The following is a 15,274-nucleotide window of genomic DNA, read 5'->3' on the forward strand; positions in this document are numbered from 1 at the left end:
AAGCCAAATGAGGAAAAGTGATGTAGCAGGGGAAGGAAGGGAAAAGGAAAGGGGTGATGATCATTTGCTGACCATCTTTCCCTCCTCGCCTTCAATTTCTGGGTGCGTTGGGGCTGCCTCCCTGCAGCAGCACAGCCCCTGCACCTCAGCATTGCCACCTGAGTTCTCAGGGCTCCCTGTTCAGGGTCACAATGGAGACAGAGGAATGTCCCGATGGTGAGCGGGAGCCGAGGCAGAGCAGGACCAGCATCAAGCACAGATTTCCAGGAAATGCCTGAGCCACTCCGGACTGCCTGCCCAACCCTCTTTTCATCTCCAAATACATCTTTTCGACCCTAAACCCCTTCGTTTTTATGTAAAAATGCCCATTTCTTATCTCAAATCCTACATTTTTACACCCTAAATCGTTCAGCTTTTACCAAAAAAAATCCTTTTAGACCCCAAATCTCCCTTTTCCACCCCAAATCCCTTCGTTTTTTACCCCAAATGCCCATTTGTCAGCCCCTAAGCCCGCTTTTCAACCCCAAATCCTCGAATTTTTACCCCTAAATCCCTTTTTCTGTGTACCTTTCGTGGCTATTTGGTGCTTCCTGGCCGTTCCGTGCCGGCTGGGCTCCAGTTTGGGGCATTTCAGGGCGATTTGGGGGGGATTTTGAGTCGTTTCTGCGGTGTTTCGGGTCGGGTCAGTCCTTGGCGATTCCGGACTACATTTCCCATCAGCCTTTGCGAGGTTCCGTCGCGCGTTTTATGACGTCACGGCGGCTGCGACGGAAGCGGCGTGGGAGGAGAGAGGTAAAAGAGCGGCTGCTAAAACCTCCCGGAACCCCCCTGGACCCCAAATCCCCCCCAGGTCCCTCCCAGTGCTCCCGATCCCCTTGGCCACTCCATTGAGCAGCTGCTCTGAGTGAGGTTGGAGCAGCCCTGGAACCTCCAGGTGGCCAAGGGGACAATGACCTCACTCCTTGACAGAGCCCTTGGCCACCTCTCCTGCAGGCTGTCCTACACTGTCCCTGCCTGCAGCTCCTTCCCTTCAGGCTGTTGTCATCCTTCCTGCTTTCCCACCTAACTCTCACCCCAACTTTACCAGATCTTCTCTGGTGTCCCACTGCTCCCCCTGGCTTTGTGTAGAAAACAAAATCCTGGGCTGATCCAGAACCCCTCTGGGCAAACCTCTAACACAAGGATACCCTTTGGGTGAGACTTCTTGTTCTTTCCCTCCAGTCTGAACCTTCCAAGGTGACCTTTGTGGAGGTTTTGGACTACCAAGAGAAGTTCCCATCACAAAGTCATAGAACTGTCTGGGTGTGAAGGGATGTGACAGACCAGACTTGTATTTCTCATGATCACTCCAGAAGGACTGCCCAGACCACCTTTGTGGAAACTTCCTCATGGTACAGTCTGGAGTTTTCCTGGGACGGATAAAAACTCAAGTTCAGATTAACGGTGATGTCTTCTGAGAAGAGTGTGTGCCTCAGAGTCTGGTATGGATGCTTCTGATCCCATCCCTCTGCTCAGTCTTACTCTGGGCTGGGGATTTAGGAATGCCCCAGGACATTCCTCTTATCGCTGTTTGTTTGTCTGATTTTGTTAGGCCTGTTTTGTTTCTTTCCTAGAGAAAGAATTGCTCCTCTAAGTGATAATGTGACCCTCAGTCCTTTCCCTCTGTACCAGTCAGTGGTGTCAGAGGAGCTGTTGAGCATTTTCTGGGACCGTATGGCTTCAGTCCCTCTGCCCAGCAGGGCCAGGTCTGGCACTCAGGTTGGATCCAACAGCACCTTGGCTCCTCTCTGAGAAGGAGTTTAGAAAGCAAAGGGGTGCGAGCTGTGTCTCCCTGGGTGCCCTCCTCGGGTCATGACAAGTGCCCACCAAGACCTTTCCCACGGGGCTGCTCCCGGCCAGGCAGCCCCAGCCTGTGCCATGGCCCGGGTGAGTCCCCTGCAGGGGCAGACACTGGCACTTGTCCTTCTGAGATTTCTCTCCAGATGAGCTCTGCTGCTCCTTGATGCCTTTCATGCAGGCACAGCCCAGGACAGGGTGCACTCCTACTGGAGACAGCTCTATCTGATGGGATGGTCTCAGCAGTCCCTGCTGGCCAGGAGAGAGCCCGGGCAGGGCTGGGAGTTCCCTCTATGCAGCCACTGAGCCCAGCAGGAGGATGGAGATGCTCTGTCAGAAAGAGTCAGCCTCAGCTGAAGACACCCATGGCTTTCTCTGCCAGGGTTTCATTTGCCAGCCCAGAACAGCTCCCTCCAGGCTCTCCCACCTCCCCTCCCCTCTCTCCCAGCACAGCCCAGTTGCTGCTGGCCCCACACCAGTGCCCAGCCCAGGCTGCTCTGGGCAGTCCCACCAGAGCCCCAGCCCCTCTGAAGGACACAGCAGCTCCTGGGGGGCAGAGAGAGCTCAGAGCCCCAGATGGGTGACCATGCATGGCAAAAGGAGCAGGAGGCACCCTGTGTCCCCTGCTCTTCTCTCCAGGAGATCCACAGAGCTCTGCAGCCCCTCGGGGCCATCCCCTCTGCCCAGCCCAGCACAACAGCCCTGGCCCTTGTGCTCCTCAAGAGCTCTGACTGCTCCAGGCACAGAGCAGCCTTCCCAGGGCTGCTGCACCCCGGTAGGGGGTTTCACTTCCCATTCATTCCTGATACACTGAGCAGGGACAGCAGACAGATATTTTGTTCGGTTTCATTTTAATCAATTTAATCCAGCGAAGGCTCTTCTTTTAAACAAAGTTTCTTTCTTAGGCAAAAAACAGAGAAAGACCCTGACAGGGTTAACTCCTGGCGGGATTAATTCCTGTAACTTTCCACTAAAGCAGTGTGAACATCTTCTGTCTTGTAAGTACAGATCTTGCTTTTAAAAAACAAGACACTGCCAAGGCCAACTAGGCAGGCCTGTAGTTTTCCGGGTTCTCCTTCTGGCCCTTTTTGTGGACTGGCGTGACATTTGCCAACTTCCAATCATCCAGTGAGTCAGGATTGTTGGTAGATGATAGAGAGAGGCTTGGCAAGCTCTTCTGCCAGCTCTCTCATCACCCTTGGGTGGATCCCATCTGGTCCCATGGACTTGTGGGGATCCAAGCAGCTCAGTAGGTCACTGAGCAGTCCAATAGGTCACCTGCAAGATTCTGCACTTGTAACGTTATACCAGATGGACAAATTATTTTTTTTGTCCACACTTATGTATTGTCCACACTTGACTCAACCACAACCTGTTCTTTTCTGGGGGATCACAACTAGTATGAGCTCTCAGTGAATTCAGGCCATGTTTTTTCTGAGTGCATTCCCAAGAGCCCTCTTGACTTCCCTGCTCCCCAGGCTGTAGAGGAGGGGATGGACCACTCCTTTGCTAGGTATTTGGTGCTTCCTGGCCGTTCCGTGCCGGCTGGGCTCCAGTTTGGGGCATTTCGGGGCGATTTGGGGGAGATTTTGGGTCGTTTCTGCGGTGTGTCGGGTCGGGTCAGTCCTTGGCGATTCCGGACTGCATTTCCCATCAGCCTTTGCGAGGTTCCGCCACTCACCGCGCGCCCTTCGCCTTCAGCTCCCGTCGTGCTTTGCGCCTCTCCGAACGACCCTCCTGTGCCGCGCCGCCGCGCGTTCTATGACGTCACCGCGGCTGCGACGGAAGCGGCGTGGAAGGAGAGAGGTAAAAGAGCGGCCGCTAAAACCTCCCGGAACCCCCCTGGACCCCAGATCCCCCCCAGGTCCCTCCCAGTGCTCCCGATCCCCTTGGCCACTCCATTGAGCAGCTGCCCTGACTGAGGTTGGAGCAGCCCTGGAACCTCCAGGTGGCCAAGAGGACAATGACCTCACTCCTTGACAGAGCCCGGGCAGGGCTGGGAGTTCCCCCTATGCAGGCACTGAGCCCAGCAGGAGGATGGAGATGCTCTGGCAGAAAGACTCAGCCTCAACTCAGGACACCCTTGGCTTTCTCTGCCAGGGTTTCACTTGCCAGCCCAGAACGGCTCCCTCCAGGCTCTCCCACCTCCCCTTCCCTCTCTCCCAGCACAGCCCAGTTGCTGCTGGCCCCACACCAGTGCCCAGCCCAGGCTGCTCTGGGCAGTCCCAGCACAGCCCCAGCCCCTCTGAAGGGCACAGGAGCTCCTGGGGGGCAGAGAGAGCTCAGAGCCCCAGATGGGTGACCATGCATGGCAAAAGGAGCAGGATCGCGCTGCAGGTCCCGGGAGGTTTTGCTCCACCGCCCCGGGCTGCACCCACACCCCCAACCTGCAGCCGGGACCCCTCAACTGGTGACCACCAGAGCATCGCCCCCCCCCCCCACCAGCGTCGTCTGTGCCCCCCCTGCAGGTAGTGGGATGTGATGGGAGGTGATGGGAGGGGGGTGGTTATCCCAGTACTGCCCAAACTGGGGGTGAGCAGCACAAGATGGGGATGGGGGGACTATGAGTGGGAGGAGGGAACTAAACTTATCCCTGGGATGAGGGTGGTGGGACTGGCAACCCTCCAGCTCATCTGGAGGGTGGAAGAGCTGTGATTTTAGCTCCCTCAAAATAATATGGGGGGAGCCCAATAAATACTGGTGGGCAGGGCTGTGATAGGGGACCCCAAAGTCATCCCAAGGGTTTGGGGTCTTCAACTGGGGACCCTCAAATCACCCTCGAGCCAGGGATAAGGATGGCAAGTCCAGAATCCTTCCAGGGGACTTGATAACCCCAGGGCTTAGAAGCCACAATGGGGGACTCCCTTAGGAGACCCCAACTGATCCCACTGGATGGCAGCTTATCCTGCATGTGGGTGCAGTAGGGGAATCCTATAGGCCATGGGGGGATTTCTTACTATGACAGGGGATCTAAACTCATATTGAAGTGGTTGGGTGAGATATAAGACCCCTGAATCATCCCAGGGGTTTAAGACAGCAATGGGGTAGTGTCGCGAAGAGGAAGAAGGCGACACTTAGTATGGGAATCAACCAAGCTTGTTTATTGTATTCCAAGTTTGGGTTAATATACTCTTGTTAATTAGCTCATACATATTACAAAAGCTGAGCTCATGATTGGTGCTCTAATTTGAAGGTTAGTTTCATTCTTTGTTACTTTTATTCACTGATACGGCCTTTTCTTCATCCTGCTTTACTGATTACAACGTGTTGAGCAGCACGTACAAGGACACTTGTGACTCCAAGGTTGCAAACTGCTGAACTTGTGCAACCTCAGCAAGTCAGAGAGCTTTCACTCTGACCCTTGCTAAGTTGTCTGCAACTTTGGTCAAGTCCGTATGCCCTTGTTCGGCTAACCAATCCTCCACAATTCCCCCGTTTTTATTTTGTACGAAAAAAATTTTTGATATAGTTTATCAAGCATTCGTCAAACACATCGAAAACCCCTGGGCAAAAACAAAAGCGAAAACATGACAACAATGCCACCACAACAAAGCAATGCCACCACAACAAAGCACTTTAACCAGAGCCAAAAGCCATACCGAAAGTCCAAGACCACGAAACCAGGCTGTAAAAACATCATCGAGGGGACTCACCCACCACTGAATCTGTTGTGCGTGTTGCTTCAAATATCGGATGCTGGTGTGGACACCCCAACCATGACCATGGAGATTCAAGCAACACATCTCCCCAAAATCCCGACAGCCATGGCCTTGACGAAGCTTCCTATGGCGACCTGCCTGAGTGCTCCGAGATCTCCGACCTGTCCTCCTGAGAGTACAATGGAGACGAGTAGCCATGCATTCCTCCCCCTTCAGAGGTTGAGGTTCAGCTTCATGTTTTCCCTAAGAACTAGTGGGCTGCTGAGAGACAGTTTTATGGGGGCAGTTTGCCACCATGTGCGTGATGCTCTGACAGTAATAGCACTTCTTTGGCTGTGGAGGTAGACTATGTTCTTTAGCCTGGTGGCTGAGGCCACCACAGTTGTAGCATCTGTCTCCCTTTGGTTTTCTTTTTTGCACTGTCTTCCCTTCGGGTCGTCTTTCACTTCCTGAACAGGGGCTCCCACCAGGGCCTGTTACCCGTATTGACTCAAGGCCTTTGGAAGATTTCTTAAAAGTAAATTCCACTGGTTCTCCTTCTTTTAGGCTTCTAAATCTTTCCATGTAAGGCTTGCTTCGGTGTACAAAGACTTCAACTGGAGACTCCAAGGGGCTTCCCTCTCGGTTGCTCATGGAGATGAACCCGAATCCCATTTTCACATTGAACCATTTGCAATGGCCAGTTCCGTGCAAAACCTGGGATTCCTCCTCTTCTTCCTGCTCTGGCAACTTCCCAGGCTCGTCTCCACCTTTACTCACCCCTTCGGCCATGTTGCCCCACGGGCTCTCTGCTCCAAACTCGTGAGATGAAAACTTTCCCTGTGGATCGAAGTGGTCTTCTGCACTAATCTCACATGCGCAACCAATATGGTGGATAAACAAGCTTCTTCCTTACTGCACAGTAACTTTTTCTTATATAGTGTTTCTGTGACCACACCCCCGCCACCAAACATCAACGTCGGCCCCTCAAACATGGGGTTAGGCACGGCGAAGGGTTCACACCCCCTACCTTTCAGGAACATTCAAGAGCATTCTACGACATATCCTCCCTTTTCTTGGGAGTTCAGAGAAATCAATCTGCCACACTTCCCCTGGGAATTTTCCTCTATCAATTACTCCCTCTACTTCACCATCTCTGATCTGAGCTTTTGTCTTTACTTCTGACCTTTCAGCTCCTGCTTTAGCCTCTATCCTAGCTTTCTCTGCTTCTAGTCTCGCCTTCTCTATTTCCAATTTTGCTCTTTCTTCTCCTATCTTTGCCATTTCTGCCTCCCTTTCCTTTTCCTTTCACTCGGTTGCCTTTGTGTAATATGAATGGCTGGTTCCTTCTCCGGGATCATCTCTCAGGCTTTCAGTGTCTGCTCTGTTCTCTTTCTTCTTCACTTTCCCCTGTCTCCTGTGGGGCTTTCTCTTCTTCTTTGTCTCCCCCCGCCGACTTTTGTGAAACACTTTCCAATTCCTTTCTTTTCTCACTTTCCAGTTCTGAGGAGCTACTGCTGCTTTCTTGTTGTGACTTTGGCAGCAATACTCCACATCCTGGCACAAGAGGCTGATATTCTTGGAGGCTAGTGGTACTTTCCACATCACTGCTTTTTCTTTCGACTTAAGGCATCGTTTCCCTGTACTACAAGCATCACAACAACTTTCCTTCACTTCGCTGTTCTTCTGATCCCATTCTAGGGCTAAAACCAAGGGATCTTGGGGTGATATCATTATGCCCTTATGAAGCAGTCTAAAACTACTCGGTTAATAAATTAAAACATACTGGTTAATAGGTTATTAATCGGGTTTTGTTTCCCATAATCAAGTGTAAATCGACTTCGCATTCATGGCATGTCTCCGTTTCACACAAGCACTCATACACATGCACTCTCAAACAGAGCTCTGTTTAATATTAGGAAAGTTTGGTGTCCACTAGTGCAGAGAGTCAAAGGAGGGATAGGAGAGGCTTATCTGACGAAATCTTGCCGGGGGGCCCCTATAAGCATCTCCAAGTCCCACTGGCTCACAGCATGATGGAGTCCTAGTTCCTTCATAGCTGCCAAATTAAAATGCAATACACGTCATCTCAATCTTCACAAACATATCAAATTAATCAATGTAATATACGTCATCAGAATCTTCACAAACATATCCTTAAAGTTAATAATAAAAGTTAGTGGCAACACGATATTGTAAAATTACCTGTCTGATACTATTAAACTCTTGTTAGCATCTGTGTTAAACTTATCAGAAAATAAGTTCATCTACTTAGCAATACAACAACAAAAAAGAAAACCACAATCAACAATCAACATATAGACGAGGGATCCCATAATCAACATGTAAACGGTCACGTGACTCACGACATTAACAAAAGTCTTTTATCAACACCTTATAGTATGAGAGGAAAGGCCTAATAGAATTGTTCGAAGACAGAACTCTGAGCCTATAAACTGCAGAGGCACCAGACACAGTCTGTCCAGTAATGCTGTAAGGTGACACTGGTCCAGTTGATGCTCTAACAAAATCGGTGCTTTGGGGCGTCGATCCATTGGGAGGCGTAGTAAGGCCGTGTCTCCTGTAGAGCCAAACGCTGTTGCTCAGTGAGAAACTGTCGAAGAAGCAGTTGCTGTATCAGTTAGTTGTCATGTCGGAACTAACTAGGCAATTCGAGTTCTTTTTGGTATTACCATAGGCAGTGTTCAAGTCTTAGTCATAATACAAGTTTCACTAGTATAGTCACTGTCTATTAGTCCTGGTAAGACAAACAGACCCTTAAGTCTGGCAGACAATGGTTCTAATAAAAGAGTTCCACATGGTTTTTCACTCATATTTTACTAGGTCGATGATGCTCGGAGGGATCTTTTGGAGTTTGCTGTCGATAGGTCCTGCCGGAGGCTTCTACTGGTTGCTGGTTGAAGGGATGTGGCTGGCTGGAGTTGTCGTGGGAGGGATGTGGAAGTGGCTGGTTGCTGGAGAGAGGTGGCTGTTTGGAGTTGTTTGGAAGGGTGCCCACTAGAGCCGAAGTTGGGGTGTTCATGCTGCGGCTTCTCGCACTCTTCGATCTGTTTCCCTGGTGTCCCTGAGGACGAAGGAGTTGATGCTGTCGTCGCGGGGGAAGGCGGGGGCTTCTCGGGGCTGCGGCAGCAGTAGCAGTGGCAGGGGCCGAGGTGCAGATAGATGAGGACCAGGAACACGCTCAGGATGCAGCCCACCAGCGTGGTGCAGACGGTGTTGAGGGTGTTGTGGGGACCGTGCAGGGTGAAGTTGTGCACCAGCAGCTCCACGTAGAGGGTCTCGTTGAGGACAGGACCCCCCACCCAACAGGAGTAGGTGCCGGCATCCTCGGGGCGCAGGGCTCGCAGCTGCAGGCTCCCGTTAGCCAGGAGCAGGATGCTGCCGTTCCCGCTTTCCTCCGGCACCTTTTCACCTCCCGGGGTCGCCCAGTACCAGCTCTGCACCCCCTGCAATCGAGTGTCACAGCTCAGGGTCACCGTGTCACCCAAGTGGCCTTCCAGCACCATTTCCCTCGCCTTGCTGCAGTTGAGGGGCTGCCAGCCGGCCAGGCTCAGGATCCCGACGGGAGCCAGGAGGGTGAGAGGCACGCAGCGTAATTCCTCCTGGAAATCCATCACGGCGCTCAGGCGGCGGCGGTGGCCGCGGAGCACCAGCTGGAAGAGGTGACAGTCACAGGCCAGGGGGCTGGCGTGCGAGTTGTGCTGGCAGCGCGTACACCACACCGGACCAGCTTGGCATTTTCGTCGCATGTGTCCAGGGGCACCGCATCGGAAACAGCGATATTTTGTTGCTCGGTTTTGCTGAGCAGATCCAGCCGAGCTTTGCAGGGGTGCAAGAGCAGCTAACACCTGAGAGCTAGTAGCGCTTGCCTGTTCTTTTAGGCTTTCACCTAAGTCCTTAACTGCCTCTATTAACATAGCATTCAGTGCCTGAGGTGCTTGTTGCATGCGCTTTAATAATTCCTCTATCGACCAAGTCCCTGGAAGCGTAACGACACTACGAGCTACGGAGTTACGATTTTGGATGGCACATTGTTTTAGTAAAGCCCCATGCATATATATACTGCGGAACTCCAGCTGCCTGAATAGCGCTAGCAACTCTGTCCACAAACGACCCAAAAGGCTCTTCCCTCCCCTGCTTGATTCCCATATAAGACAGAACTCCTCCAGGTGCTTTAACGCGCCTCAAAGCGAGACGTGCTAATTGCATTGATTCCCTGATTTTATCTGGTCCCAACAGCGCCTGTGCCTCAGACCGACGCCACGGACCTAGACCCATTAACTCCTCACGTTTTATTCCATACAAAGGATCGCCTGCTTGCCTCTGCACTGCCACTGACTCCTGGCAGTATGATTGCCAGTATGCATTGTACAGCAATTGCTGATGCTGAGTAAGGATCAATTTCATGATGTTCTTAATATCCTCTGGCAGAAGCAGATTACCCCCCCAGATATAATCCAACATTTGCCGAACAGGCTCTCTCTGCACTCCATTTTCAGTAACAGTAGCACATAATTGAGATAGTATTTTCCAGTCCAGATTATTAATGTTCACCTGCATACCACCGGGTACTTGAGAGTAAACTACTGGGAACGCACCGGTTAAAGAATCTGCTGCGTCCCTATCTCCCGCCTGCATAGCGTCTGCAGCAATAGTCTGCCACAACATTTGCCGTGTCCCGGCAGTCATTTGCAGTCCCTTAGGCAGAAGAACAGGAGCACTGCCCCTAAATGGATTTTTTGACAATTTAGAGGATTCCAAAAAAGGATTTGGAGGAGGCTCAGGAGGATCTAAAAAATTTGGTGGTGGGGCAGAATCTGACAAGGAAGTAGAAGGACCCTCCGGAGCAGAAGGCACAACAGGGGCAGGCAGCAAATCATTTCCCTTTCCTAAGGGCTCAGTCGGAATATGTATGACATTGGTAGAGGGGAGTAATGGGCAATCAGCCTCTGTAACAACAACAGAAGGACTGGGCTCTCCCAGGCACTGTGCTGCTGCATGAGCAGCCTGTTGCTCAGCCTTATGTTGTTGTAACGCATTGATAATGACCCGCCACTGTTTCCCTAATTTCTTAGCAACTTTATCATCCTCTATTGTACCTTCCCACAACTTGGCCCCTTCATCAAAACCCATACTGGGATCTGCAAAATAAGCTTTAGCAGCCCCTACCGCAAGCAATCTTGGTAATTCCTTTTTTAAACCTAAACCCTTAAGTCCCCGCTTTTCTAAAAAGCACTGGGGCAATAAAAACACCGCTTGCCTTGCCGTGTCGTCAGCGCGCTGTTGCAGCACTGCAAGGCTTCGGCGGTGTCATCGACTGAGGCTCTTCTCTAAGGTAGCTCGGGGCACGGAGTCCAACTCTTCTGCCTCTTGTGCTGCATCAAGATCGACCGTTACTGCATCGGACCGTGGCGTCGGGGCTCTCGCCGCTTGGTTTGTCCCTGGGGCTCTCACCGTTTGGTTTTGTCCCCCGGGCTCTCGCCATTCGGTTTCGTCCCTGGTCCCGGCCGACCTTAATTCCTGGTCCGGGCCATCCTTTGACCCTGTTCGGGCGCCATTTTGTCGCGAAGAGGAAGAAGGCGACACTTAGTATGGGAATCAACCAAGCTTGTTTATTGTATTCCAAGTTTGGGTTAATATACTCTTGTTAATTAGCTCATACATATTGAAAAAGCTGAGCTCATGATTGGTGCTCTAATTTGAAGGTTAGTTTCATTCTTTGTTACTTTTATTCACTGATACGGCCTTTTCTTCATCCTGCTTTTCTGATTACAACGTGTTGAGCAGCATGTACAAGGACACTTGTGACTCCAAGGTTGCAAACTGCTGAACTTGTGCAACCTCAGCAAGTCAGAGAGCTTGCACTCTGACCCTGCTAAGTTGTTTGCAACTTTGGTCAAGTCCGTATGCCCTTGTTCGGCTAACCAATCCTCCATAGGGGAGTCCTAAATTACCTCTTGCAGTGTCAGAACAGCTGGGTCATCAGAGCTCATGCCAGCAGTGGCTCAAAACCTCAGCACCCTCTGCCCCACACAATGGCCCCTTTGGGTTTTGCTTGCCAGTGTACCTCCTAAAGATGAAGTAAAGGTTGATCAGTGGGTGTCCAACTCTATGGGTAACCTCCCTATTCCATCTCACAGTCCATTTTTACCTACAGTATGTTTGATGTAGGTTTTGGCTGCCACCAACACAAAAAAAGCCCAACCCCTATTTTGTCACCATACTATGGCTTCTTTCTCAAACACGGGATGACTCCATCTGGGCAAAAACCTCCCTGGGTGTTGTAAGGAAAGGAAAGATTTTGGTCTAAGTGTAATTTTGAAAATCATTGAAATCCATGCAGGAGAAAAGTTTGACACCAGTGAGCAACGCAGGAGAAGGTTTAGGATCTGCTCAGCTCATCTCCACCATCAGAAAATCCATCAGGGTGAGAGACCCCAGAGATGTCCTGACTGCAGAAGACGGTTTAGCAACAGCTCGGATCTGGTCCAACGGTGACACCATCACACAGGCACCATGTCCTACACCTGCCCTGACTGCGGGAAAGGTTTTAGCAGGAGATCAGCTTTCATGAAGCATCAACGGATCCATACGGGTGAGAAACCCTTTAAATGTTCTGAGTGTGGGAAGCGGTTTACCCATAGTTCCAGTTTATCAGAGCATCGCCGCATCCACACAGGAGAGAGACCCTATAAGTGTCTGGAGTGTGGGAAGGAGTTTACCAAGAGTTCCCATTTATCACGGCATCACCGCATGCACACGGGAGAGAGACCCTATAAGTGTCTGGAGTGTGGGAAGGAGTTTACCCAGAGTTCTGCATTATCAAACCATCACCGCATCCACACAGGAGAGAAGTTGTATCCCTGCAGTCACTGTGGGAAAGCCTTCAACAATAGCACCTCTTGGATTAATCACCAACATGTCCACACTGAGGAAAAACCCTTCACGTGTCCCCAGTGTGGGAAGGGCTTTACAACGAGGCCAAATCTCACCCGACACCTACAAATCCATACGGGTGAACGTCCTTACACCTGTCCTCAGTGTGGGAAGGGCTTCACATCAAGCTCAAATCTCACCCAACACCTACGGATCCATACTGGTGAACGTCCCTACGAGTGTCCTGACTGTGGGAAGTGCTTCTCCTATCGTTTCAATTTGAAAACCCATCAACGCCTCCATACCCGTGAAAAACATTAAAGCTAATCCAGTGCAAGAGGAGATTTTACTGGAAATTAGATTTCGTCTGACATTACCTGACCCATCACAGCCATCACCAAGTATGAAGGGTCAAGTTGACCTCATTTTCCAAGTTCCATCACACCAATGATGCTTTCTCCAGCTTCTCGTGGAGAACAAAATAGACTCAGATCAGGAACCGCTTCATATCCCACTCTAAAGTTCAGATTTAGTATCTGTTTCAGCATCATGAAGGATTTTTTTTAAATATGAGGAAAAATCAGAAAAGTATTTCCAATTATGACATCCTGCTAAAGGGATGTGGCAGGATGGGATCCTGGACACGTTTAACTGCACAGCAGACTGGGAGTGCAGCTGAGGGAGCAGTAGAAGAGGGAGGCAGCAGTCTGCAGGACAATGCTGACAGCAACAGAGCAGGATCATCTCTACAACATGGTTTTTAAAGACTTCAAGGAACGGTGGTTCCACCACTTTCCTGAGTTGAACATTTCAACACCTAACTACTCTCTCAGTAAAGCAATTCTTCCTCATAAACCTCCTCTGGTGCAACTTCCGGCCATGTCCTCTTGTCCTCTCATTGGTCACTTTAGAGAAGAGGCCAGCACCCACCTCAACACAATCTCCTTTCAGGGAGAGCAAGAAGCTCTCCTCTCAGCCTCATCTTCTCCAAACTGCACATTCCCAGTTTCCTCAGTCTCTCCTCACAGCACTTGTTCTCCAGACCCTTCACCACCTTGTAGACACCTGTAGACTCCAGGAGCTGGCACAGCTCTTCAGAGGAGTGTTACTGCTCCTTGCCTGTCAGGAGGGATGCTTGATGAGCTCTCCTGAAACCTCTGTGACACCATGGGTGATGTGATGGGACGCCTCGAGCAGCCTGCAGTCAGGCTTCTGTCAGTTGTCTCCTGAAATAAGAGAATTACAACTTTGAGTTTTTTTCAAGAGGATTGAACTGTTTGGTGAGAGCTCAGAAGAAAAGAATCTGGCTGAAAAGGACCAGAACATCTTGCTTGCTTCATTGATTTCTTGTGAAGCAGTAGTTCTACAGGTATAAAAGTAGTTTAAAGACATATATATTCAATAGTTTTACGGAAATAGAAGTATAGAAGTAGTAGAAATGTATAAGCAATAGTTTAAGGGAGTCTCATGGAAATTTAATAGCTGACTAATAGGTAGGCGTGGCAAGGGAATATGTGATAATGGAATGCAGTTACTATGGAAAGCTCATCTATGAGAGCAGATTATGGGATATATGAAGGTTGCCAGAGTCTGCAGAAGAACCAAACCAAAATTAATTTCGAGTTCTTTTTCTATTTATAATTGTGCCGCATTTGTGTAAGTTTTCCATTTTTTTTGTTTTTCTTATGCTCTACTGTTGGGAAGTTTCTGATCATTATACATAGTGAACAATGTTACTCCAAGTAATGCCACCTAAAGTTCTCTGATTTGGAGTGCCCTACTGTAAAACACATCAATTTGTAAAGTGCACCTCTTGAACAATGGAATTAGAAATGCTTTTGAAGAACTAAATTGACAGGTACATCACGTGCCAAGGGTGTTGCTACAGAACCCTTAGCTTTGGAGGTGACACTGCTTGAAGAACAAGGACTCTGCACATCATACATATCACCACTGCCTGAACTGAAGACGCTGGAGTGAAGATGCTAAGCTTGTAGCCATCATGATATCATTGCCTTATGATATTGCCTTATGATATCATCATGCCTTGTGATGTTTGGACGCATGGGGTGAGGGGATTGGATTGTTGAGATGTCATTTGATTATGTGGTTTTTGTGATCCAAGCAATCAGCCTTTGTGATTGCACAGCCTGAACATTGAAGTATCTACTTTTGTGCTTTTATTATCTATATATTCTTACCTAACTTTCAGTGAATTTGCGTTCCCTAAAACTTGCTTAAAAATAAACTTTGTTAAACGAACAGAACTGATATTATGACTGTAGAGAAAAAGACCTTGAGTGTCATTTCATCTTAATCTGACCAGGGGATATTTAGATGGTGTCGGGAGGTTGTTTACCCTCAGAGGGCAACTTTTCCCTCAGAGGGAAACTCTGGGCTGGGAGATGGAATCTCCTTTGCCTGTTTTCTGGGTCAGGCCAGGGGATGTGACAATCCTGTGCTGTTGTGCCAGCAGCAGGTGGTTGTGCTGGAGTGCTCTGACATTTCCTGTAGCCCCACAGGGCTGTGCTTGGCCACTCAATTGAGCAGCTGCTCTGAGTGAGGTTGGAGCACCCCTGGCACCTCCAGTGTCACCCGTGGCTTGCATGGGCAGAGGAGGGAAAGGAGATTCCCCCTGGCACTGCCTGGGTGTCCAGTGGGAGAGTGGGAGAAGCATAGGTTGTGTCTCTAGAGGAGATGTGGTTGTGCTGTAGGGGAACTGGCTTTGCTGGAAAGGGGGGAGGGAGGGGACATGAGCAGTGATGACTTCAGTGTGTGTCCGAATGGGTTCCTGGGGAGCACCAGGGAGAGCTGGAGGGAGGCCTGAGAGAGTTGAGCAAGTGGTAAAGTCCTGTGCTGCTGGTCCGGGCTCCTGAGCCTGAGAGAGCTGCTGGCAAGCAGAG

The 15,274-nt window shown here is 50.1% G+C and overlaps 1 protein-coding gene and 1 pseudogene across 1 annotated transcript; one reads left to right on the top strand and one right to left on the bottom strand.

Annotated features, from left to right (window-relative positions):
* The first annotated feature begins 764 nt into the window (after positions 1-764).
* LOC115600232 (zinc finger protein 3-like) lies at positions 765-12,974 on the top strand. Its single transcript, XM_030468528.1, has 2 exons — positions 765-792; positions 11,839-12,974. The coding sequence occupies exon 2, from the start codon at positions 12,012-12,014 to the stop codon at positions 12,690-12,692; it is 681 nt and encodes a 226-aa protein (XP_030324388.1). The 5' UTR covers positions 765-792; positions 11,839-12,011; the 3' UTR covers positions 12,693-12,974.
* On the bottom strand, positions 5,473-6,266 carry LOC103531004 (annotated as a pseudogene).
* Positions 12,975-15,274: the final 2,300 nt, after the last annotated feature.

Source organism: Calypte anna, unplaced genomic scaffold, assembly GCF_003957555.1.
Source record: "Calypte anna isolate BGI_N300 unplaced genomic scaffold, bCalAnn1_v1.p scaffold_147_arrow_ctg1, whole genome shotgun sequence".
In the NCBI taxonomy this organism is placed as follows: Eukaryota; Metazoa; Chordata; class Aves; order Apodiformes; family Trochilidae; genus Calypte; species Calypte anna.

Coding starts and splice junctions, on each gene's coding strand:
- LOC115600232 (XM_030468528.1), top strand. CDS start 12,012: ATGTCCTACACCTGCCCTGACTGCGGGAAAGGTTTTAGCAGGAGATCA.